This window comes from Leptosomus discolor, chromosome 16 (genome assembly GCF_034619465.1).
Source record: "Leptosomus discolor isolate bLepDis1 chromosome 16, bLepDis1.hap2, whole genome shotgun sequence".
In the NCBI taxonomy this organism is placed as follows: Eukaryota; Metazoa; Chordata; class Aves; order Leptosomiformes; family Leptosomidae; genus Leptosomus; species Leptosomus discolor.
Window position 1 is genome coordinate 5,738,039 of NC_141406.1, and position 26,660 is coordinate 5,764,698.

At 49.9% G+C, this 26,660-nt stretch overlaps 1 protein-coding gene across 1 annotated transcript; it reads right to left on the reverse strand.

The window, feature by feature from the left end:
• Positions 1 to 14,396: 14,396 nt before the first annotated feature.
• LOC104353793 (T-box-containing protein TBX6L) lies at positions 14,397 to 24,916 on the reverse strand. The gene is made up of 9 exons (XM_009960498.2): positions 24,901 to 24,916; positions 20,267 to 20,411; positions 19,180 to 19,282; positions 18,584 to 18,748; positions 18,176 to 18,322; positions 17,620 to 17,690; positions 16,354 to 16,445; positions 15,438 to 15,630; positions 14,397 to 14,823 (listed from the first exon to the last, which is right to left on the reverse strand). Exons 1-9 carry the CDS (start codon positions 24,914 to 24,916, stop codon positions 14,397 to 14,399), a joined length of 1,359 nt encoding a protein of 452 aa, XP_009958800.1.
• Positions 24,917 to 26,660: the final 1,744 nt, after the last annotated feature.

A 26,660-nucleotide genomic window follows, 5' to 3' on the forward strand; every position in this document is an offset into this window, starting at 1 on the left:
CCAGTAAGATTTCAGACGCGCGAGCGAGAACAGGTAAGGTGCGGGCAGGAGGCTGGAGAGTCCCCTTTCAAACTACTTTACCTGCCTTCAGCTTTCTCGCAGAAGCTGGCGGCGCCAGCCCCGTGCAGCAGCTGCCCCTGGGGACATCTGCAGCAGCTCTTGCTGTACGGTTGACCTAGCGAATCCCAGTGTCCCCCGCTGCACCAGCCGACTGCTCCCCACAAGCTGAACTGCAACCACGGGTCCCACCGTCCTGGCGAGCTGGGGACAGTGCGAAGGGAGGTGGGTGCTGCGCGCCCTTTCTGATGCAAGGGCAGGCCACCACCAGCAGCTGCCCGGGCTTGGCTGTGTTCTGGCAACGCCCAGGCTTCTCTGACCCCAAACTGCAGCACCTACACACACTTTTGTTAGGCAGGGGGAGATGAACCGATTCCAGAGCCAGGGGAAGTTTAAAATACTTGGGCTCTGTACAGAAGAACTTTATTGGTGCCTCAAAATGCATCAGGTGTCACCAAGTGTAAATCTGCGCCACGTGCATTGCTGCGAGGCCACAAGCAGCTCCATTCCCTCTCATTACGGCTCAGAAATCACTCCGACCCACCCCTGGGCCCGGGAGCGGGTCGCTTCACCGCGGCACACTTCAGCGATCAGACGGGACAGAGCCTGTTGTCCGCGTGGGCTGCGAGGGGCTGCCCGGTGTCTGCGCTTCCAGCCGCAGGCTGCCTCCTGCCCTCCCGCCCGCCCCAGCAGCACACTGCCCACCTGCACCTGATTCTGTCCTCCCTCTGCCTGGCTTCCCACCCCCCCGACGCTGACCTCCCGGATACTTTTCCAGCCGGGCACTGCTGCTCTTCACCCTCGGCTTCTCCATGGGCTGGCACAGCTCTGCCCTCGCTACAGTCAGGACTCGGGTTTTGTCCCAGGAGTGCCCAGCACAGCAGCTACCTAAAGCTCCAAGCAACGGCCAGGTTTACTCAGCAAAAAGTCAAAGATAATGAGAAACAAGCAGTAACTCGAGCTGGGTTTATTTCTGGCTTACCTGCACACAGGCTTTCACTAATTTAAATTTGAACCAGTTTAGTTAGGTCAGTCCAACAACAGGCTGCGTAAGCCTTACTTTTTAGGTGCAAGGTGGCTGGGATGAGCTGCATTTACCAGTTTGTCGCTCTCATTTAATTAAAAGGTTTTAGTCCTAAACCAGTCCAATAACAAACACCCTTCAGCCTGAACCAGAGGTATGACTGAGCTGATACCCTTAGGAAATAGGCCTAAATACACTCAAAACATTACCACAGCAAAAGAACACCTTTCCTTGTAATGTTTCACATGGTTTACAATGGGGTGGATTATGTGCGTAGGAAAGCTCCTCAGGTTTGTATTCACCAGCAGGGACGGCTCACCTTGGAGCAGCTGGAGAGATTTCTGTCCCTTAAACTGTCCCCTCTGCCTTTTTTTAGAGGGCAGATCAGCTGCTCTCGTAGCAGCTGCTGAACCACAAGTACAACTCAGTGCAGTAAGGTAAAGCAGTTCCGATGGCAGGTTACCTTGATACCCCGAGCTGCAAACTGTGGCAGTCACTGTGCAAACAGCTGAGCCCTCCTGCAGCAGGACTGCGAGTCCAAGAGGGACAGGCAGGCTGCAGGGAAAGAAACTGTCACAGCTGTCCCAAAGTGAGCCTCCTGCTCCGAAATTTGAGCCCCAAGAGTTGCCCACAGCCAAAGCTGCACCAATTATTGTAACTCATTAACACAGACTGTTGGGTGCCCACCTGGCGTCAGGTTATCAAGGTGCTGACCACCCTCCGAGGGAGCAGCCTGGGAACCCGCCACTGTGACTCAGACCCATCTCCGCTGCGCAGCCCCAGACTGGCGCAACCCCTGGGAGCCAAAAGCTGCGCTACTGCCCCTGCTCAGCGCGGCGATGGCTGCTCACCAGGGAACCCTGCAGCCCCCTGTGCTAGACACAGCCTCACCTGCAGAAGATGCCGTCCATGCTGCTTCTGAGGCAGGCAGGGGGAGCGAGAGACGACAGGGAATTAACGCAGTGCTTTCCTCAGATAACCTTCCCAGCACCTGCTCGCTTCGTTCCAGGCATTTTGTAACCAGAACCCTCCCTGCGTGAGTTATTAATCTAACCCGCCGCTGGCGCACCAGACAATCGGGATCAGAGCTAAATCTGGGGTATCCGCAGGGAACCGGCTCCTGCTTTGTGCGTCCTGGCTGGTCCAACAAGGGCAGCTGAAAGTCAGCCCTGAAAAATCCTTCACTTGCAATCTTGCATTTAGTCTAGAAACTAAGCACTAAAGCACAAGAGAAAGCGTGGATCCCGGGGACTGTTAACACCCCTCCCCTGTGCTGTGTTTCCCAAGCTGCACTATCTAATGAATCCTCTCCAGACGCTGGGGCAAGTCAGAGGGTGCTGGACGTGCTGCTTTGCCTTTCCCCAGCTGGCCCCGCACCCAAGATTCGACTGACTTGGGAGGAGCAGAGAGTCAGAGGAGAGGATGCTATTTTGAAAAGACAGAAGGGACTGACATAAGTAAACAACAGGAGCCGGTTTGAAGCTCTTGGCACTCGGCTCCTGCTCAGCCCACCACCCCTTGGCAGCCAAGCTGGGCAACGAGACCCCCAGGGATGCTCCTGACAGAAGTAGTGACAAACCCAGCCAGGTCTTAGAGCGCACTGTCACTATCCTTAACTTGTAATTAAAAACATAAAAATCAAATTTGCCCATTTTTCATTACTGTGAAGTAATGGCCCTGTCTACTTCTGGACTCTAAGCCCATGGCTTTTTAATGTATTTTACGTTACTTTACCAATTTGATCTGGATTATGAGGTAGTTCAGGGGACTCTCACTGGGACTTCTACACGGTGAATCCATTTCTGTAATCTTGGACTGTCTCTTTTTTGCCCTCATCTTGTGACCAGTGATATCATTAATCCACTGACCTTGAAGGTCTCTTTCCAGGTATCGCAGCTGGTGATCTGGCTCTGAGTCTGCAGCAACAACCAACACACACACAGCACTGGGCTGGTTTCCTGCTGAGCATCCAGCCTAACGCACTGCATGGCACAGAGGAAATGTAACTCACCAGACTTCGTCTTAATGTAAGAAACAGCCGTATCCCTCAAAGATCGAATACCTCCTGCTGCCCCTGACTACCTGGAGTAACTGTGGCTACTCAGCACTCTGGAGAACTAGATCTAAAATAAATAAACAAAGATAATTTCCCTGCAAGAAATAGCACCTTGGCCTGGACATGGGGCACATCGGGGGCGGGGAGTCTGAAACAAAAAGGCTAAAATTGGCTCCAGTCTGGGATTCTGCTGAATGGTCTGACCAACGCACACAGGATACCAGCACTATTGGAAACCTCTGGCCAAAATCATCCTGAACTGCAGGACACATCCCAGCAGCAACACAAAGGTTACTTTGAGTGCTCAGTAGCAGCTCCTGCCTGTACGAGGCCGAGTGACCAATCTTCCCTGTCACCAGTGACCATTTGATTGAGGCAGAGGTAGATGATGGGATGGAAACAGCTCTGCAACCAGTGGGACAAGGGCTTCTAGCAAGGGTCTGTGCTGTACAGCAATGGTAGCCCACAGACCTCCACAGCAATGTTTGTGGTATCAACGCTGCCCTAAATTTAAATAGACCAAAATAAAGACACGTTGGAGAGCAGCCTGGGAACAGAAAGTGCGCGCAGTCCTTGTCAGGGCACTAAAGATGTAGGACTTCCATCTGTCAAGCATGCAGGGCTCATGCCTCCCTCGCTGCAGCGCCCTGATTTCAGCCACACGCTGCAGTCCCGCAGCCCGGCACTGAAACAGCTATGGAAAATGGAGGGAGGAGATGATGTACCTGGAGAAGGACAGGCTGATTTAAGCACCCCTCCCTGCTGCCAAACGCTTCGTGGGCTCTATAGTCATCATCCAAAATAGAGCCATCGTCTGTGACTCCTCCAAGAGACAGTCCCTGCTGGAAACACGTCAGGGCGTTGCTGGGGCAGCAATTTATGGTGCAGGGAGCCACCTCCGGAGCTGCTGACACCGCACCCCACTGCACTGGCTCCTTTCCCTTTCCCCCACCATTCAAGCTGCCTGTTGATGCTTGCTATAGCCTGGGAACCTGACACAGGGCTCGACCCAGCGAGGAATGTAGGCAGGGTTTGGGTAGCAAGGAGGAAAAGTCCTGCATGAACCTTAGGGTGCAAGTCAAAAAGCCACTGCACACGGCTGTCATCTACTGCCCAAGACACCTTGACCCAAGGGGTCCCTTCCAGTCCAGTCCCAGCCAGGCAGAGGCTGAGCGGCCCCAAGGCAGCCCCTACAACAGCCTCTGCATTGGGAAGCACAGAGAGACAAGACACATCCTCCCCACAGGGAGCAGCTCGTCCTGGGTAACCACCTCCTCCTTCGCTTGTTTTGCTGCCAGTGTCCCTCCCGACACGTAAGCTGCTTCAGCCCCAACTTGCCCTGGACTCAGCCTCCGTCAGCACCCGAACGAGACCAGTCACGCGAAACCCTCGCTCCGGGCACGCCGTGACAGCGCGGGAGCTTCGCCCCTCGTGCGCTTTAACCACAGAGCAGCGACGTGGCTGGTTTCTTGGGTTTTCCCATATTCTCCATCGCCTTGGACACCCTGGCTGAAGCTTCCAGGCCTCAAAACCTTTGCAGCAAACCCACTGCAGGCTGCCACAGCTCTGCCCCGGCTGTCCCCTCGCAGGTCACACGCAGTCACTGGGTGGCACTGTGCCCCTGCCTGTGCAGCCGCCCAGCTCCATCCTCCTCCTCTACTCGGGGTGCCCCGGAAGAACTCGGGGTTCCTCCAGCTGGGACAAGGGGTGAAGGCTCTCCTCGCCAAAGTGCACCGGTGCATGGCAGCCAGCCCTGCTCAGCCATGGTGGAAGCAGAGAGATGCCCAGGGACCCTGGGAGCCCGCAGGGAGGTGACCCCCGGCACCCAAACACGAGCTCCCCAGGCTCTGTTCCCCCACTATGGTTACATTTTCATTACCATGGTAAAAGGAGATCAACTGCATCTTTACAATATCCCCCTCTATAAAACTAATAGGCTGGGCAATTGGGACAACCCTGTGAAGTACTTTATAGTCTGGACTCGAGGAGTTCGTGCTGCAGCTCAGAGGCTGTCCCAACCCCAAACCCCAGGAACTGCAGCGTTATTTCTCCCCACTGTCCCCCCTTCTGGGCTGGGAGCAGCATGAGGATGAGCATGGTGCCCCGATGCCTGCCCGCCTTCGCTTATCTCCCACCACCTGGAGCCCCACTCTGCTCCAGTGGCACAAGGCTGCTAGGAGCATCCACAGGGATCAGGATTTCTTCTTTCCAGGGCACCGTGACACATCTCTGCCCTGATTCCAGGAGCTTTTACACCATCAGGGTGAGTCAGGGGCCAAGATGCCAGACCCAGCTGCGGGCCAGGGCAGGGGCCAGGGAGGTTTGTTTGCAAACGATTTGCAATCGAAAGCCGAAAGCCGGAGGCCAGGCTCACCCTCAGGAGGAGCAGACAGCCCTTCTTCACATGATGATGGCAAAATGCATTCAGCTCCGTAAAAGTCCCTTCCCTCCACATTGACACCCATGTTTGTTTGGGAAGCTGAAGGTGTCACAGTTGGTGTACCTTGGAGACGTGTTTCGGAGGGTACCCGGCAGACTTTGAGGGACTGTTTTTGCTTTGCACATTGCTGGGACCTGACAGATCTCAGTGGCACGCTCCAAACGTACATCAGCCCGAAACCTACACCAGGGAGCCCAGCCCCGGCTCCAGCAGTGGCTGCGTGGATGACCTTGGGGAAAGCGATAACCAAATGGAGCAGCAGCTGCCTACCTTCCTTCTTCCTGATGTGTAAAAGCATCCCGAGAAAACCTTCCTTTAATCGCTTCCCCTGCATTAGACCTTCCAGGGGAAATTAGCACAAATGCAACATCATTGGCACCAAGGGGGCGGACCCTGAACGACTCGGAAGGGGGTTAATCAGTTTGTTGAAATCCTTCTCTCTTTGGTTGCCACCTATAGCTCCAAGCCATGACAAACAGTTGGCAAAAAGAACCTCTTTGCTGAAAATCAATGCTCTTTAGAGGTAAGAGCTAAAGACCCTCCAAGGAGTGAGGATACTGTTGGGAAATAAAGAGGAGGAGACTGTTCCTATACCATTAGGGTAGAAGACAAATGGGAGATGGGAAAGCAAAAGGTTTCCAGGTCTCCATAAGTCCGTTTCTCCCTTCTGTGGTTTATTGTCTTTAATCTCTCTTTGCCTTAGTGTCCCCACCTACCCCGCGGGACAGAGTCACGTTTAGACGTGCTGAAAACCTTAACTAGCATTTACAAAAATGATTCAAGATCCCCAGATACCGACTGCCAGAGACACGCAAGGTGTTACTGCATGTCCCTTCAGAGGACGGTCTCCTCAGCACCAGAGCTGCTGGCAGACAAGCTCTCTGCTCCCGCACGCACTGGGCAGCTAACATGAGCATGCTAGGCAGAGGGAGCAACATCAGAAATCCCCACAGCCCCTTAAAAACACTTTCCTCCTTAACATTAATTTAATATTAGACTGTATTCACTCCAACAACTGTAAAACAACTCCCACTCCCGCCGTAGCTGTCCCAAGCACTGCAGCACTGGTTACCTGCAGCAGAGCTGGTCCATGCCCACAGTGAGACGCAGCCCTGGCAGCGCTTCTGCTATGTCCACCACCATTTCAGCGTTGTAACAGGATGGCAGGGTTAAAACACAACGCTGCAGCTGAGTGACCACCACGGGCAGCACTTGGGGACTAAAATTTTCTCAAGTCCCTGGTTTTAAAGTTGGGCCTAACTTCATTTGGACTCCACATCAGAGCTCTGTGCTGACTTGTGGAGGACAGAAGGGAGGACAGCTCCAGCTCCATAACCAAGTCTCCTCCTTTAATCCAAGGACAAGATTTCTTTGCTATGCACACGATGAGCTGCCCTCCCTACCTTCTATGCTGTCCGCTGACATTTGTATTTCAAACTAATTGCCACTAGATCATCTGATCCTGCCCAGCTGTCTAAAAAAAACCAACATCCTGTGTACTGCTGGGACCCCTTTGTCAGAGGCTGTGAACTCCTCTCCATCCAGCACCACGATGGATTGAACAAACTGAAGCGGTATTTTATTGCTGAAGCATAAAACATGGGAATAAACAAGCACCGAAGTGCTACTGATCATTAAAAGCAGATGGGAGCCCATTTACTGCCTCCAACAGCGAGGTGCCACGGCTGCTCCGCCGAGGCCCCATTGAAATAGGAAACCCAACGCACCATCTGGGAGGTGCTGGATGGCAGCGGCTACAGGCAGCCCCTGCAATTCAGGCCTGGATTTATCTGTACTGTCCTCTTGCCACCACCCTGGGGATAACCAAGGAGTGACAGAGATTTTAGTCCTAGCTCCAGAAATACAGTCACTCCTGGAAGGTTGTGCCTATGTGAAAACACCCTGGTGGGAACAAGCAGCCTGTCCTGGGCCAGTCCCACTGTCCAGGGGAGGTGGGATGGGGAGGATCACAGGCCAAATTGTCCGCACACAGAGCAGGGACTCGGTTGCCTTTCAACAGCATTTGTTCAAGTGTACATCAGAGAATCATCACAGGTTCTGGTCACCCCCGGGCAGTTCAGCTCCTGGGTGGTGGATCATCCAGAGCAGCCCAGGTCTGACCTTATTTCCTGACCACCAGTGCTGTCTGGCATGAGAATCGAAGTACCACAGTGGGAAGAAGCCAGGGGCTATTTCCCCTCCTTTCCAATCAATGCACCCACCGCAGATAAATGCGCAGCGAGAGCATTCCCAGAGTCTGGAGTACTGGAAACTGCCCTTCAGAAACAGCTCCACCCTGAGCATCCCGAGCTGCAAGCTGAGCTCAACACCCTGCCGAGGCTGAAGCTTTGTGTTCAGGTCCCATCTTCCCATGGCAGGGAGCCCTCTCAACCGCCGACATCGGCGCTGCATGGGGCCAGGGGTGGATTCCCCCGGCTGCCCCTTCCAGCCGGACAGGAGATGCAAAGGGAGCAGGAGACTGCTGGAGAAGCAGAGACAGACAGATGCTTTTGCACTTCAAAGGAAACAGGGCCCTGTGAGGCTTTCAGGAATACGAACAAATCCGATAGACTCCTTTTAAACACCAAGCACATTTGCTCAAGTGTGAGGCAATTAGTCCCGAGGAGGGAGGCAGGACAGGGCCATTAACGGACATACGGGCAGGATGAAGCGAGGGATGAGAAACATGCGGCACGGCTCCAGGCGAGACCGCCAGCCCAGCCTGATGAACTGAAAGCCGTGCTGTCCTGGCCTAGCTTCCTCATCCGTGATTTTCAAAATGCCGTTCTGTCCCCAGGGGCTCTACAGGGAGCACATTAGTGTCATTCAGCCTACGTTATTGCAACGCTCGGCATATCCCTTTGGTAAACAGGGTGGTTTTGATCCCATCACCTTCACTGCTCAGTTGTTCACAGCTTATTATCCCTGGAGAACGATGACTGGAGATGCCCTCAAGGATGCGGGAGGGCTGACTTACACTTGGCAAGTCTGCAGCAATTCTCATTTCCCCCTTGCCTGAACGCTGCTGGGTGGTGCCTGAGCTGCTCTGGACAGCTCTGTCTCCAGAGAGCCCCTTCTAGATGGTAAAACAGAGCCAAAACCAGATTGTGGGCGAGCAGAGGGCTGGCTGCTCAGCACGAACAGAGCCAGCATGGGGACGAACCCCGCGGTGTGACAGAAATCAGGCCTGACTCATCCCCTTCGACTCTGCACCACCATTTCCACACAGATCTGCTCTTAATGCACCACCTCCCAGTGAGGACGTTATGCAGAGATCCCAGGCGCTGGTGCTTTGCGACCCCACAGATGGGAGCTGGAGGAGTGACAGTGCCAGCACGCAGGAGGTCTCTCCTGTGAGCAGCTGCTGTGTTTTACGTGTAAAGTCTTATTTTTACAATGAGAGGCAGAGATACCAAAACTGAGCAATGCTTCATGCCTGGTTGCGTGACTGATGGTGTGCCTGGCCTGGATGGAGTAGCTACCCACTCCCGCTCTCCTTTATGGAGGCACAAAATTTTCCCTTTTCTGTAAAAATAGGAGAGGAAGAAACAAAAATCACGGCATGTCCCCAAAGAACTGTAGGAGATGGAAATTAAATCCATCCATTACACTCACCAAGCAGGGCGCTGTCTGGGCAGGCACACTGTAGTCATACACCTGCACATTCAAAGAAAAAAATGGAGTATTACAGAGGCAATCCAACACCCTACAGCAAAGTACTTCATGCCGTGAAACAAGCTCACATGACTTGGAAAAACAAAAAAAGAACACCACTAAATCAAGATGAGCAGCAACACTGTTCACCACGGCTGCAGCGCCTCTCCTCACCCCTGCACTGAAGGATTCCTTCACCCTTGGTTAAAATTTTGTCTGACGCTGTTGCTCAGGCACAAGTCTCGGGAAGGCTTCGGCGTTTGCTCTGGGCAGAGCACACTGTGTGCTGCGGGGGGCACGGGCTGTGGAGGAGAAACGCTTTCCCGACTCACTTCACCCCGTCCTGTGAGCCTGCAAGCAGCTGCCTTACCTCTCCCTGGGTTTCCCCTGCTCAGATTCGTTGTAGTGTCTAGAAGCCACATCTAAACCTTACTACAAAGCACAACAGTGAAACCAGCTTACCTGGAGTCGCCGGTGCCAGGCCAGCGGCACGCCTGCTTCTCACAGCCGGGGGAACCGAGAGCTGAGCCCTGGAGAAACAGGCAGGAACGGGCACCCCAAACAGCCACGACAAAACCGCAGCCAAGTCGCGCCTCTGAGCACCACAGGAGCCCGGCCAGCCTCCGGGTGGGCTCTGGGCAGGCATCGCTCAGGGCAGTGGGGGAAAACGCAACGGACCACCCGCTCCCCATGCTTGGGGGGAAACCCCTTTGTCCTCCTTTCTCCAGCTGGCCCTGGACAGTTTTACCCCCTTTCTCTTTGCTTTTGGCCATTACAAAGTAAGTTTAGGCTGAGGGCGGGGAAGCAGGTAAGTGAAGACACCTGCACGCTGCACATTTGGCTGCTGATGGATGAGCAGGGGCTGGCAGCTGCCTGCAGCTCCCAGGCAGGAGGTACTTGGCTTTGTGCCGGCGCAGCCCCGCACACACGGCAGGCGATGGCTGCTGTTTGTTGTTGTCAGCCAAATGCTGCATCCCCCCTGCTAACAGGCTCCGTATGGGATCCCAACCTGGGGCTCCCGAATTAAGTGGCTTTTAAGCTCTGCAATAAAACCCCATTTGACTTGAAGAATGTTATTATTCCTGGAAAGGGGGTTGTGCTGCTTGCTTGGATTTGCTTAAGGTGAGGCAGTGCATATGCTAACCAAGGAAATGCACTGCAGGAGGCTCCTGGGAGGCTCATCAAGGACCAAATGACAGCCACCCCCATGCTGGGCAGCCAGGTCAACCCAAAGGAAGCAATTGAGTCTGGCTCAGCCAGGCTGTCCAGCTCCAAGGCGATTCAAGTGCCCCAGCCCACCTGGGCACAGAAATGCTGCTCCTCAGGATATCCTCCTCACGCTTCTCCCCAGGCAAGGAGCCTCCTTGGGCCCCCAGTGAGCCCCCCGCCCAGGGAACAGGCAGACCCTGCCCTGCACCATGCCCATGAGGACTTGGGGGGGGGGGTGGTGCTGCAGAGGGTGCCAGTGAACAGCGCTGCCCCCGGGCTCGGCCGGGCCAAGGAGACCGACCTGATGGCACCAGACAGTGCCTTTGGTTTCACCAGCTGAGCACGTCTGTCGTCTCTCTCCCTCCAGCACCTGGAAATCAAACAAGCTCTTACTGAAACCAGCTGGTAGCTTCTTCTGCAGAGCCAGAGGGTGACTGAGTGGGGACAAGTGCAGAGGCCCAGCACCCTGCACCCCTAAGAGGACTCTCTGTATCTTTTCAGAGGTGTGGGCAGAGGTGGGTACTGTGCTGTGCTGCAGAGAAGCAACATCACAGGTGCCTCTCCTGAGCCTGTGGCTGCTCACTGGGATGTGGCTGTCTGTGGAAGGACTGCAGTGTTGGCAAGAAAGCATGCTTCTGCCATTCCCATCTGCATTGAAGCAGCGTCAGACAAGGCTTAAGGCTGCAAAAACCAGTAGGAGAAACCAAAATAAATCAGGATCTTTATTTCCCATAGGAAATTTACCTAGATCTCATTTATAGTCCATTTGCCCTCATCCTTATGTAACTCCTCTGCAGAAGAGGAGCAGAAAACGCAGAGAAAATAAACAATTTGCTGCAAAGAATTAGTGCAAGAGACTGAGTCACATCTAGCAATGCAAGCAGATAACCTGGGGCTCACTGAATATGCTGGGGAGAACAATGAACACTGAGATCAACAGCGTGTGTCATGCATGTACAAGCTGGCCCCAGGTAACACAACTAGAGTGGAGCCAGTGGTGTGCCTGAGAGAGATGCACAAAACCCACACTTTAGTTTATTTTATTGCTCTTAGTGGCCTGCCTTCCACATGTCTCATTTCTTTTTATTGAAGCTGTCAGAGAGGCATTACATTATCTCACATGCGTGCAAAAACAGCGTTTCAGTCGAGCTCATACAGACTTTTAAATGCCACAGCCGAAGAAAACAAGACAGTGGGATCTGCAAAGGGAGGAGGCGGCAGCAGAGTCCAGAGCACACACCTACGGGCAAAATTTCCAAAGGCTTCACAAACCAGCCAAGCCGCAGTGTCTAACCAGAGACAGGCAAGTGAGGAAAGTAAAGGTACTTTTCTAATAAGCTGGATGATTCACTGAAGAAGGGCAAGGAGTCCTGTTGCGACAGAAGGCTGATGAGTAATAATTTATGGCTCGTCCTAGGCACAAGGCTGAGTCTTTTACCCCGGTTCAGGGCTGTCTGCCAAACCAGCTCTACCGCCAGGCCCGTGGGACAGCAGCACTTGCAACGCTACTCTGAAGGTTTGAAAAAAAAAAGAACTTTACACCCATATTTGCACAGGAGTTTCCCTGTGCTGCCCAGCTCTCCTCAGTTACTCATACTCACCACAGCATGGTTTTCATCCTCATTAGCACCTTCTGACAGAGGGAAACAACCCCACTTCAAAGACGAAGAAACAGATCTAACCAAGTAGCCTGTGGGGGGATCTATTACTTTCTCTTTTCTTGTTGCACTGGCAGCATTCATGGAGGGGTACCAGGAGGACTGCCTTGCAGAAGGTACCACCCTCAGGGTCCCCGCACATCAGGGCTCAAGGCACCAAACTCCCTAGCCAGCCTTCTCATTTGATTTCCAAGATGTGGAAAATGGTGGTGGCAAAATCAGCTACTGATGGTGAGAGACAGAATATTTCTCTCATCCACAGAGGACAGTCTTTTACAGCTGACCTGCCTTCACGCAGCTGGCATTTGGACAGCAGGAAATCACAGTACTCTGGGGTTAAAAACAACCTCCTCCACATTTTTTCCCCATCCATACGCATGTCACGCACAGCAGGTACAAATTGCTACTGGCCAGGGTGCTATCAGAGAGGCTAATCAGGTATTATGTACATATACTGCGGTGAAGTCTGACCTTTATTTAAACTGCACATCTCACGCCCATCCTGTGAAGCTGAGGAGAAGTACTTGGCTGCTCTGCACGTACCGTAATTGTGGTACAAAAGCAGTTAGCAATATACTATTTAAATAAGGAAGTAGTCATTGTTTCACAAATTTGTAGGGCTACTTTTCAAAGTCATTTTAACAGTAATAAACATGGCTCAACACCTCTACGCTACGCACATGCACAGTGCCAACCTGGTACCCGAACAGACCAGCGCACAGCCTTTCCTGGTGTACCTGCACACCAGTCCTGATGCGCCGGTGCTCACAAACCCTCCCAGGTCTGCTCACAGACAACACCTTGATACACACACACAGGGAAAACCATCTGGCATACACGCTAAATGACACACCTCGCTGCCTACTGATGGCTACAGGCCACACAGCACTTTATTTGAAGTGTTACAAGAAAACGTTCCCTAAATTAACACCTAAGAACATGTCTATCCTCCCTGAGAAGCAAAGCGCCCGTCTCAAACAAGACCCCACTACCAGGGCCATTCTGCCACTTGGGCAAACAGGGATGCTTCCCCCTTCCAACACGAAGGTAAAAAAAGAAATCCTCTTTGCAAGGCAGCACACAGGCTGCTCACTGGCTGAACAGCTCCTCCCCACGATGGGACCACAGAGGTAAGGAAGGTGAGACTGCTCTGGTAACTAAACATGGAAGCAGATCCCTACAGACTCCCCAACAGCAGCCAGATGACTTCACCGACCAGCCCGGGAGGTGCTGAGCACACCAGCAACGCAGCAGGCAGCTCCCTGCCTACAGGGTATTAATTAACGTACGTGGCCGATGAGCAATGCCAGGCTGGTGAGAACTGCCTATTGACAAAGCTCGCTCGGAGGGTAGCACAGTAACCACGACTATAAATTATATTCTCCACAGGTGGCAGGGGGGGAGGAAAAGTTCACAGTGAAAGATTTCCTTTCCCTCGAAAGGAAGAGGTCAGAGTGACACAGCCAGCGCTGCTGCTTGCGGCCCTGTTTCTGACAACCACAGGCCTTTGGAATCCCCAGCGCAGCCCCCCACGTTCTGCGAACAACCTCCCTCCACCACCGGTGGAAAGAAAAGCGTTTCACTAACCTCGAATCTAGGGGTGACAGAAGAGGGATGAGCCCACGGGACACACAGACACAACACAGCCTGGCTGCCGCTTCTCCTGCCCAGGACACTCTTCCCTGCCTGCACGACCCGCTGTTGCGCTCCAGACACACACACGCACGTTGCTGTGTATTTTACTCTCGTATGCTGCTGGAAGAAAAGCAAGACTCTAGCTTTAGTATGACTATACTAAGAGAGGAAACTGCTCAAGGGGACACAGGGATTGCTTGTTTTGCTCGTCTTCTACAGCTTCTTGGCCATCTGGACAACTCACTGAAACTCCTCAGCCCCTATCTCCTTGCACACAAGTCCTGCGAAGAAGGGATTTTGGAAATTGCCAAATGTGAGATGCAAACAGCCTGGGACTGAGAGTTCAGCAGCTCTTTAAATACTGCTCTCGCAGCTCCTGTGGTTTCCTACTCCTGCTGGGAATAAAACCACTGTAGAACACATTGATTCAGCCAGACCCACGCTGACAAGGCCAGGGCAGTCACCAGTTTAGCCACTGCTTGTGAAATACGTTGAGGTTTGTTGTACAAGGAGACAAGGAAGTGAAGGTGTCCCATGCTACCGCTTGCAGCAATACCTCTTTGCCTAGTGTAGGCAAAGCTTCTAAAGGTCAACACCCCAGGGCAAATTCGATCTCATTTACAGTTTTCTTTCAGTTTTTTCATTGGGAAGGGTCTTTCCCGTTCACCAGCAGGCATAGGGGAAGAGAGGGTACTGGCTCCACTCTGCCATGGTCCCATGGGCGTGTCCTGGAGCCCCCTGTGTATTGTACTCTGTGGAGAAGGCCGAGTAGCTCATTGCCCTGTACTGGCTGTGGGAAGGCACCATCCACTGGCCAAGGCCTTGCTCGGTGCCGTAGGGACTGTACATGGGTGCTCGGGCCCCGGGTTTTCCAACAGAGTCTAGAGCCATGTTCACCACTCCTGAGTAGTCCTGGGGAGGAGGCAGAGGCGGGGGGAGTGGAGGCAGGTTGGTGAAGCCCTCTGGGAGCTGTTTGGAGTCGTGCTCGGGCACCGTGGCGAGATCCAAGGGGTGGCACCTTGCCCGGAAATCGTTCAAGGTTGTGGCATCGCGTGTGGGAAGCTGCTGGCTGTCCCCAGCTTCGTGGAACCTGAGCCCCAAGGGCAGAGAGAAGAGCAAGTCAAACCTACCGCAGCGGAAAACCACTGAAAACCCACACAGATCCCCTGGGGAAAGGCAGGGCAAGCTCTTAGCATGCCCTCTTCCCCTTGCCTACTGCTTCATCTTACTGTTAGTGTGGACTTTAGTCCAAGCCTTGCTGTCACTCACACAGAAAAACTAGATGCCAGAGAAGGTAAGCCCAGACTACCTTAGTTCTGGCTCAGTTCTAGTCTGAGCTCACTGTAACTCATGCCTGAAGCTGCAATGATACGGAGGGAAAAAATCACTGGAGTCCTGCCACTCCAAGACAGGCAAGCTCTGTGGTACACAGAGCTGGCTGGGAGAGCATTTCAGGGCAGGGAAATAAAAAGCAATACTAAGTTGTAAGCATGCCCAGAATCAGTGGGTTTGAAGTAACACAGAGAGGCTTTGTGGAGCTATCTCCACGCTAATCGAGCACCTATCACCCAGGTATGCTGAACAGAAAGGCGTCATTCCTTTACTCTCACGGTCTGTTTTTCTTAGGATATAACCAGTAGAAGAGGTGGAATCCCTTCAATGAAAGGGTGGCTTTGGACACGAGCACCAGGAGGTGGGACTCACCGATAAGTCTGGTAGGACGGCGTAGGCACTTGCTGCTCTCTGGCCAGACCCTCCCTCTGGTCAGCTGGCACCGGCGATGCTGCAGGAAAGGCATGGCTGCCATTCTGCTCCGAGACCCAGAAGGGGTATCCGCTGCTGACCATGACGGGGTTACTCTCTTCCTTCACATCTACATTCTCATCTTTCTCAAAATCTGACTCACGGCAGGGAAAAGAAAGAATGGAAAAAAAAAATGAGAAGAGGGGAAGAGAGCCAGAGCTCACAACGGTCTATTGGCAGCTGCATTAAACACAGGATGGTGGAAGGAAACACACTGATACCTCTTCTGCAGTCATACTGTCTTGAGGGACTAGCCCTTCCCAGCTCTTTTCTGCCCTTAAACTGTGGTGTTCAGTCCTGCCTTAGCTGTGCTACTGCAAGCAGTACCGTGAACCGGAGCAAAGAATAATCAAGCTTAAAAACCAACCTAACAGAAAGAGTAAAGATTTTTTTTTTTTTAATGGTATCAGTTCCCACATCTGCATCAAAACCCAGCTGCACAAGCAGCACTGCTGTCACAACTGCACCGATGAGAACCAAGAAGCAAGCAACGGCCGATACTGCAAGCTCATATCGCTGTTGAAGAGAAACGTTACGAAAGCACAGCCTGCGATCGTACAGGGTCACAAGGCACGGCCAGGCGGGGCGGCTGGCGAGAGCTGATGAGCAGTCAGTAATGACAAGTGACTTGTGAGCAGCCTCCCGTGGATCAATCCCAGAAAGAGACTCAGAGACTCCAAGCCATACACTGCACTCTTTTGGGACTCCATCCAGGCCACTCTCCCCAGAGAGGGGGCTACGGTGCTGTTTCTTTTCCTTCCTCCGGCCCAGGCACTGTTTGGAAATAATTCTCTGGGTTTGTTGTGATCAATATTACCACGTTCCTCAGCACCGGCCTCCTTTTCCTCAGGCAGCTTCCTCTTCTGGCCCTTGGCTGGACTAGGCTTCTGGCACTTGGCTCGTCCTTCCCTGGAAAGAAACAAGACGTGGGGGTAGCTGGTATGTAAGCTTTTTGCCTAGGTAAGTACGCAAGGGAGGCTGGACAAGCCCCGCAAGATAAAAAGATGGGATGAACCTCTCTGACGTTCTGTGACTTACACCCCTCCTAGCGAAGCACCCTGGCAGGCTCTCGGGGAGAGCCACAGTCGGGCGGCAGGGTCGGCCGTGCCGCCTGCCACCAGCGTGCGCTTCCAGCGGGAGCCCTCGCCCCGCAGGGTACCGGGGGTCGAGCGGTAAGGGGGTTGCCTGCTTTGTGTTTGTACAAAAGGCCCAATCAACACGGAAACTCAGCACTGGAGGTTTTGGCACCAAGTTTGTAAGTGTAGTCCAATGTTGAATATACACCCTATGCACACAGGTACGTGTACAGTAGTATGGGCCTTTTACTTGAAAAGAGCTTTTTCCTAAATGGAAAACGAGTCTAAGCTTAGTCAGAAATGATCCTATTAGGAGGAGAAAGAAAATCCATGACATTTTCAAAGTTTAAGTAAAGAACGAGTCAGCTTTGTCTCTTTTCATCAGGAAGTGAGATTTTTTTTCAGGCATAAACCAACACAAAACAAAATCTCCGATATTTTCATAACATTTTCTACTTGGAAAAAACCCATTTTTTCCTTCTCTATTGCCAATCTATGGTTGCATCTAAGCTTGGGGTTTTTTTTTTCCATCTCATTCACTGCCTGCCCTCAGACCAGACAGAAGATCTTGCTGGTATTGGTATCAATCTTCCCTCTTGCACAGAAAATCTTCTGTTGGAAGAGATGCTTTTCCACACACAGGGAAAGGAGATGAGGGAGCCTCCAAATGTCAGAATCAAGTTGATCTCAAAGAGACACAATCATCTACTGTGGACTCCTGTTATCACTGCTACTCACATGTCAGACTCCGACTTACAAGGGAATGCAGGTCTCAAATTTGTCACATCTCCCACATTTCTGTAGGAAATCCTGTATCTCCTCCCACTCTCCAAGCCTCATGGGAGCAGGCTGCACAGAGGGACATCATTCCCAGATACAGGCAAACGCAGCGTGCACAGCGCAGCAGGCTCTGCAGAGGCAGCTGGTATAGTTTTGCTCAATGGCCTTGGGTAAAATTTACAAGTGAACTCCAGTTATAAATAAATTAAGATGAAAAAACAGTTTACCTTCGAGTGTTCTTCCCATGCTCACGGAAACCTTTAGCAAATGGATTGTTGTCAATCTTGAGCTTTGTAATCTCAAAATAAAAGGAAACAGATTCAGTATCACGGTGACTGGTTGGGTTCTTTACTGTTTCAAGACCTTCACCTCAGTATTTACCACAAGAGCTTGTCTGAGGGTTTTGGGCATGCCCTTGCCACAGTATCTGAGCTCTCCCAGCAGCTCCCATTATTGATTAGGAACTGACATACAGAGAGAAGCGACTTTGCCAGGGTCAGTGTGAATTTGTGCGGGATTTATCTGACTAGAGAAATATACAGGGTCAGTATCTATATGTGGACTTCTGCTCATACTTTTTACTGCATTTAGGGTTCTGTTAGTCACTGACAATGCACTTAACATAATTAAGGTGCATGATTCATCTCATCCCAGAGCAGAAGTTTTCCCACTGCCCATCACAGACACCCAGGGTGAGTAGCTTGGAAGGAGACACCTTCCTTTACAAGATTTCTACAGACAGTATTTAGCAATGTGTCCAGGAGCAGTACCGGCACGCTGTACCTGCTCGTTCTGGTAGGCAGTAACAGAAGTGAAGACAGTCTCAGGGAAGCTGAAGACTTGGAAGATGCTCCAGCGGACACTGAAGAGGTCATCTGCCTGCACAATGTGGAAGCGAGGCTTGTAACGGTGCATGGAGTGGAGGATGATCTGGCACAGACACAGACAAAGGAGAAAGTTTCCATGTACAACCACTGGCAACACAAAGTCTCCTGTGGAGACTCCCATGACATCCATTTCAAACCAGGGTTGCCTGCCTAGGACTGGTGTCTCCATCACGCCTCTATAGCGACAGACTAAAGCCTTTAATTTCCACGTGACCTGATTTCTCACAAATCTCACTTATTTCCCGTACCATTCATCTGCAATGAATTCCAAGACAGCGCAGCACAAAGGCCAGCTACAACCTACATGCCCGTGTTGATCCAGAGTGTTGTTGGTGAGCTTCAGTTTTTGGAAGGAGACAGGTTCTTTCATCCAGTGGCTGCCAGGAGCTGGGGAATCTGGGTGGACGTAGGTGCGACAAGGGAGCTGGGGCTCTGCTTTTCCAGCAACTTCCCACTGATCTTTATTCCACTGTGAAGGGAAAGACAGAAATCTAGAGCTTAAAAAAAAAGGAAAGTCCCAGCAACTTTTCTTCACTATTAATTTAGTGAATTCCTTTGAAACACAAGTAGCAGATTCTCTCTTATGAGCTATGATCATGTTACTGAAAGAGATCCAAGATTAGGCCTCATTTTTCCTCCCTTTCTCCCAACGGCTGTCAGAGAAGTCTCACATTAATCATGACTAAGAGAGTACCACTCACAATGAATATTAGTTACCTTTCCAGCTGCTCCCCAAGCAAAACTGACAAATAACTTCAGAGAGGCATAAAATCCACCAGTTACTTCTGAACTTTGTCCATAACCAATTTATTTATCAGCCTAGCCAGTGAAGCATAAAGATTAATCTATTTCAAACAAAGATGGAAGGACAGCATAACTTCTATTATTTAAAGTACTCACCTTGTACCTGAAGTTGTCCATTGGCACAAAATCTACCAGCATGAGGTACTTGGCATACGGGATTAAGCCAGAGACTTTGATTTTGCATTGTGGAAACATTCGTCTGAGGGAGAAATGAAATATACAGTGTAAGGATTTCTCTATAAAGTCGGTGTTGTCTAATAATGAAGCAGCATGTCATATTTACGCACTATTGTGCAAAGTTTGGTAGTGGTGTTTCTACAGGCCAGCTATTGAACATTCGTCTGTCTTACTGATGTGCTGTCTAGTCCTATGGGTTTAGGTGGAGCAGGCACTAACAGGGCAGCAGTCACTGAAGGCCTGACATTGTAACTGCTATTATTCTTCTGATTCCTGTAACACAACAGTGGGAAACTTAGAATATTTGGAATTTACACATAGTTCCTGGCCTTCTGCAGCTACCACAGACCTGGAGGACACATTTCAGCATTTTCCAGCACGGGTAGAAAATGTGCTGTCATCTAAGAGCAACTCCAGCTTTCCGTTCCAGTACTCCCTGCCACCACTTTCATCTTCTGACTCTGCAAAAAAGCTTTGACACCTACCTCCCTACCCAAAGGGATTATTTCCGCTCACAGCAGCTTTGACATAATACGTTACAATTGCACAGTTTCATATTCTTTCACTGCAAGCTCCCCAATGCATGACTCATTTAGAGTAGTCTACACGCACAGACCATTACTATTCTATGCCGTGTTCTTGTCTGCAAATGCAGACTCAAACCCAGGTATTTACGGCTCAGCTGCTGCTGCCTGTGACTGAGGCAAAGGAAGCCCAGGGCACTTTCCAGAGCAACCTTGCAGTTGACAGGAAGAACACCAGCGTTAAGTGGCGAGATAAGAGTACAGAAGTTTTCTCAGCGCATCAGCCCCACAGCGACCTTTTGCACTTCACAGTTTGGCCCTCTCAGACATCCTGGAAGTGCAATTCTTCTACCAGGGGCAGGGAGATGTGCATAATTGGCTACGAAGCTGGTTTAAGGGCCACCATTCAAAAAATGAGCACTTGGAGATTCTGACAACAGCTCGGAGGGGTGCGCTGTGGGCACCTGTCCTGCTCCCCTCACCTGCCAGACTTGGTGATGATCATCTCAGTTCCTATCTGATGAAACTTCATCCAGAGACTCATGTCCTCAAGGGTGACCACAATGGAGCTCTGCGGGTAGGGCTCCAGGCTGGGGGAAGGAAGTGCCTCACACGGCGCTTTCACGTCTACCGGGAGAGAGAGAAAACAGTAACTTCAGACGGGCAGGAGGGGAGGCGGCATGAAGGAGCCTGTGCTGCTCAGGGACAGGGCCCTGGGACGCAGCACTCCCATCGGCCCTCCCAGCACCCTCCAGTGCAGGGAGCTACCGAATTTCACACTCTGTTGTGACAGGCGGGGTCCGTACATCTGGCTGTCACTCCTCCCGTGGGCGCAGCGCACAGCGCTGGTTCAGCTCAGGGAGCCGAACGCCGTGATTTCACCCACAAAGGTCCCAGGTGCTGCCGAGAACTAGGGAGTCTTTGCCACAACAGACCTCTCAAAGACAATCCATTATTTTTCTTCAAAGGCTTTTTGTTACTTAGTAGGCTCAGAAGGCATAAAGGCTTTTCCAGCAGGTTTGGTTTTAGCTGATAAATTCTTTTGTAAAGATTTGTGTGTTGTACAAACTCAACCTGACTTCCTTTGTTCCAAAACTCATGCTGGCAGATAGCCACAATCCACTTTCATTCCTGTTCTGGTACGATCAGGATTATACAAAACACTTTAGTAAGAGAACTAAATGAAAGCTGAAAGGACTGGAAAGATTTTACATGCACCAGTGGGTAATGGGAGAAAACGACAGATAGGTGGTAGCAGAGGTGAAAAATCTCTTCAGAAGACAAAGAAGGGACAGAGAGGAGACCCAAATGTAAGTGAAGACAAGAAAGGGAGGTGACAGAGACAGACCATGGAATATTCTGAAAAAAAGACATCTGGACTGAACCGGACTTGGTGATGGAGACTGAGGAGCCTGCGATGGCGGTGGAAGGTGCTTCTCCAGTAACACACCATGGCACATCAGAGGAGCTGCCTGCAATATGCCTGCACTTACTATTACAGTTAGAGGACTAACTATGGTCCTGGGGAAGAGGAAAGGGAAACTGTTCTAGAGGAACTGTCTTTGGTGTTGATGGTACCCACCACTTGTGTAAAGCTGTTTGGATTAACAACCTCCTCCAGGCGCTCCTAACTGTACTGTAACACATGCAGGATTCCTGCTGCCATACTGAAAAACCCAGGCAAAAAACCAACCCAAACCAACAGCTTCATTTTTAGGCTGAAACATGACCTGGTACAGCTACTGCTGATTTCACACCCAGCAAGGCTTTACGAACGCTGCCCCGTGGTCTGAACCAGGTACTGCTAAGCCTGCTCCGTGCGGGGGGCACGCACAGCAGCACTGCTGTCCTCTGTTCAGTGCCGGCAGGCCACTTCTCCTGGGTGATGCATCACCAGCCGTGCACGGGTATTTGTTGGAAAGGAAGATTTTTCTGCCTCTCAGCCTGATCAGATCTTATTCAGAGCATATCAGAAATATGGGAATTTTCACCCTGTTACGGCTTTCCTGAGTAGTGTCTTCAAAAGACCAAGCATGAAAGTAGACAACTATTTCCAGAGAAATTAGCTTTTTTCAGAGAGAGACATCTTTCCACAAAAACAACCCAATGTGAGTCTAAGGGCTTCTTTCCACAGTATTAGGAAGTAAAAAACATTTAAACTTAATTTTGTCAGTTTGTAAATGTCTTCAGGTATTTAAAAAAAAAAAAAATATCCTCTACCCTTTTTTCTGCTTTGATCCAACATTAATGAACTGGCTAAGAAGTGACACCTAGTTTGCTCACTAAGATTAGCCTGTTAACATCTTCTTACTAAAGCTTCCCCCATATCCTCTTGCAAAGACATGAAAGCTGCCATGAGACGATGCATTCAGTAGCTCAGTGCGGCACACGTATCAAAAGGAGTTACAATAAAATCGGGCTGATTTCCCACAGGAGTCATCCAGTCACAAATACATGCAAACAGATTTTGATTAGCTAGACAGATGCTCACTCCTTCCCCAAATGAATTTTACAATTAACATTTTTGTAAGCAAATTCCAATGCCGTTACATGAAAAAACAAGGCAGACCTCAGGAGTCTTTATTGCGGGGAGACTTGCAGTGAAATCAAGAGGAATTGAAGTGAAAGGAGTCCAATAACGAATTAAAAACGAAAGGCAGATGTTATACTCTGTTCTTTACTGAAATGAGTCCACAACGCACTTGTGTGAGTGAGACACTACAGGAGACAGGGAAAAAGAGCTGCGCACACAATAAACATTGCAGCAAAGACTTTAAAATGTGGTTAATGTCTTTCACCCTGCAGGTTTTGCATGCGCAGTCCGAGGCTGAAAAACAGGACATTAACAGTTTGCAGTGGGATTTGGATCCCAGCAACGGTGTGAGCTTCCTAACGGACCCACACAGCTGACCACGCAGTCACGTGCGATCGCCTTCAGCAGGATCCTGCAGCGGTGGATGCGTTTGCAGGATCCGCTCTGGATTTTCTTTGCGGATAAAGGCTACTTGCAAGGCACTTCAAAGTCACTTGTAGTTTGTGCCTACGCAACGAATGCCAAGACGAACACACACATCTCCCCCACAAAGATCCCTGCACATTGGAACTACAGCACGAAAAGGCTGGTGGCAGGGTGTCCAAGCACCGAACTGAACTTGTTAAAGCTGTACTTCTATTGTTTGCTCTTCTATGTAACTTAGTTTTTAAGTATTATTTGAAAGCGATTTAAACATTTTCCAAGAATTCTAGTTCTAAGCTATTTTAGAAGTAGTATTATCATCATTGTGGTGGTAACACTGCATGTGGCACATTTTAAAACATAATCTTTATGCCAAGATGAGGTTGAAAAGGAAATAACCTCCATGATAAAGGCACTGAAAATTGAGAGATCTTCAATTTATTCCATGCTTGATTTTAAAGTCCTTGTACAAATACAAGCAGTTTGTCCTTCAGTTTCTGTATCTAGAACAGGCTGTACTTATCTTTTTCCCATCTTGGAGATGGAAAGCAGAGAAAGAGAAACAAGGGTCAATTCAGTAAAGCTTGCAGGGGGGATAAGATCTTTGGATAGAAGATGCTGGAGTATAATCCGCTCACCTAAAGCGGTCTCTCAATTAACTGTTAATTACTGAGACAACGTTACGATGTCAGAAAATTTGTTGCGGGCTTGCCAAAATGTATGAGATGGAATTTTCCAAGTATTGCAAACCCTAACAAGGCAAAAGGTATGCTTCTTACTACATTTGTTGCTGCTATCTTTTGACTGAAGAAGTCCAACGCTAACAGCTATTCAGTGTCCACAAGCAAGAAATGCACGTCAATATATAAAGCTCTCTGAGAAATTGATCTTGCCAACAACCGAAACCCCCCCACGTACTCTGATCTTACAAATCTCAGTAGAAACATCCCGACTCTCTGGAGGGAACCTCATTTCCCAAAACCAGAAAGCTTCTTGGCAATGGCGAAAGTGTGGTGTTTCTACACCTGCAACAGCTTCAACTCTCAAGTGTACCCAGCCATCCCCTGGAATATTTCTGCTGTATAGGGTCATACACCAGAAACAACTCAGTAAGAAAATGAGGTGACTTCTGCACTACTTAGAATCTTTAACACAATGAAATACCACAATACAGTCTATGTTTTATCGTTGTTGCTCTTTTGCTTTTCAACTCAAAATTCTCTTGAAGTGGCAGGAATCAGTATGAATCAGACCAACACAGTACAGATTGCTTTATAAAAACCCAAAACAACAGCGAAGGTGGAAACGGAGTCATTGCACGTGTATTTTGCCTATGAATGAAACAGCACCTTGCGGAGGCAGAGAAAGGAAGCTGAGAATACGCAGCCACCTCTAACATGTACATATGAACTGCATACCTAAACTAGGTAAATAGTTGTTTCCATCTGATGTAGAGTAAAACCCAAGACTAAATTTGGGTTTCAGTTATACTGAGAAATGCAGTGCCTCTGGACTGGCCCTTAGTTTCCCAACGCACATCTCATTGTGCCCAATCTGATCATGCCCCGTGCAGAAGAGGTTAACAGCCTGTTATGAGATGGACTGATCACGAAAAACAGACATAAAACCCTAAAGAAGTCACAAAAATCCTGTGTTTGAGCATGAACCTGGTAGGGGTGAGGTATGCCTGCTTGGGGTTCATACTTTCAAAGGGCAGAGAAAAAACAAAAGACAGATAGCTTATATAAAAACTATTATTAGCAACATAACAAATATTTCCAAAACTTCTGTGGCCTTCAACCCGAAAGAACTCAGGGTATTTTGCAGACAATATGCAAACAACACCTCTACCCTTCAGTGAAGGATCACATAGCACAACGTGATACAGATAAGGAAGTTTTGGGCACAATTGTGAGTAAACTTTTGCTTCCTTACAAAGATCTTCCAAGGCTCACAAAGAACACTCAAACCCACAATTTCTCATCTATTCCTACCAAAACCCCTCCGTTTTAGAAATCCTCTCCAGCCACACACACACTACTATAAATGCTGGTAACCCTTCAAGAAGCACTTGTTCTCTTTCCAAAATGGTTGTACGCTCTTGGCGTAAGTCTAGGATCTTCCCGCGCAATAAGGAAAAGGAGGGAGTCCTTTACTTACCTGGTAAAGCTTGCATTTTTCCATGTACTGTGGAGTCTAGGAGCTTGCACAGCCAATACAGCCACCAGAGTTTTTATAAGGGGAGGCAAAATAGTCCAGTTCAAAAGCAGGTCTGATTTCCTGAAGCAAGCAAAAGCCCTTCCTTCTGAGATCCAGTGTCAAGAGTGACCGGGATGAGGATGGGACGCCAAGCACAGCGAGCCAAGGTGAGTTCCTGTTTTATGGAGGCTAACGAGCAGGGAGGAGCTTCTCGCCAGGGCTGTCCCCTTGCGATCCTTTGATGTCCAAAGGGACAAAGAGAGGAAGGATCTGCAGCAATGGCTGGGGCTAAGGGAAGAAAATCAAAGAGAATTAACATGGCTTTGACATACAGGAAACCCTACAGGGGAAATGCACCTTGATTTACTGCTAACGCACTTTTAAACAAATAGAGACAAGACCAAAAACATCAGTTGAAGACTTACCTACAAAATAAAAAAATCCCTTAAACAGCAAGCAGGAAAAATTTCCTTCTGGCTATTCCACGGACAGGATATAATTTTCATCTCCAGAGCACAGAATTATTTTACTCTTGATTTCTGGCATCAGAATCAGGACTGTATTGAGCTTGTTCCTTCCCAAGTGGGTGATTAACAGTGTGTGGTAAAGTTTGCTCTCACAACTGGGATGCTGCAGCAACGCATTCATTCACCAACAAACGTCTCCTCCACTACGCATTTGATGACACAACGTTACTTACCTACCCAGTGTCTGCATTCACAGCCCTCAACTGCGGTTGATTTTCCTGCTGCGCTGTTTTTCCACAGCAGGGTCCTCACCGCCGCACCACATCTGTGCTGACCCTCAGCACTGAGGCTGCTCTACATGCAGCATCTTTTCAGCTGAGCTTCACGGGTGAAAGTTGCCATTCTTTAATGACACAACCACGCTAGCATTTTACTGGCACCAAACTCCTTCGGCTGGCACCTTCCAGGGCTGGTGCAAGCGATCCAAGAGGCTCATGGTGGATCAGGCACTGGGTTTAGGCCTTGTTCGAGGCGCTGCTCTTACTGAAGGAAGGCTGAGCAGAAACTGAAGGACTTGAGCATTTTCCCTTAATTAGTTTATTCTGCAAGTGTGACCATTAGCTTTTGTACTTATAAGTACTTACAAGTGCTAAGAGACAGCAATCAAGTCTCTCACTTCAGGGCACAAAACAGCCACCACACTTCGCTGAATAAGGGAGTTCTACGCATTGCATTCACATACAGAAATGGCTATACTAACATTTACAGGTCGAAGACGTTTAAAAAAGTGGAGGTCAAACCCAGGATATCGGTCTCAATGGGCCAGTGTTGGATCCTGCACAGCAAGTTTAGGAGCTCTGTTCATTCCAAAGAGCTTGCTATAAGGCTGCAGCTGATTCAGTTTTGCTCCCAATAAAATAAACACTTATTTTGTCAGTGATGTTATTAGGACATCTGATTTTTAGTTTGACAGGCAAAACATATTCTGAATTTATTTAGTCAGTTCCTGTAACTGAAAAACATCCCTTTAATTCTGTTTTTACTGCCTTTTGGAGCAGGCAATGCAAGGACACGCAAAGAGAACAAAGGAGTTTAATCAGAGGAGAGACTGGCTCTCTTTCCATAGTATATTGAATTTTAGGCATCCCAGTACTAGGCAGGGAGAGAAAAGCCAATGTTTAGTGTGGCAAGAAAGAATGTTTAAAAGAAAGGGGTTTAAAAAGAAAGGGGTTGGAGAGTTCGAGAAGTCCTGAG

Excerpts from the sequence above, each read along its gene's own strand:
- LOC104353793 (XM_009960498.2), bottom strand. Across the intron at positions 18,749-19,179 it reads TGGACAACTTCAGGTACAAG|TGGAATAAAGATCAGTGGGA; the intron begins GTGAGTACTTTA and ends TTCCCTTCACAG. Across the intron at positions 17,691-18,175 it reads CTGCCTACCAGAACGAGCAG|ATTACAAAGCTCAAGATTGA; the intron begins GTACAGCGTGCC and ends TTTTATTTTGAG.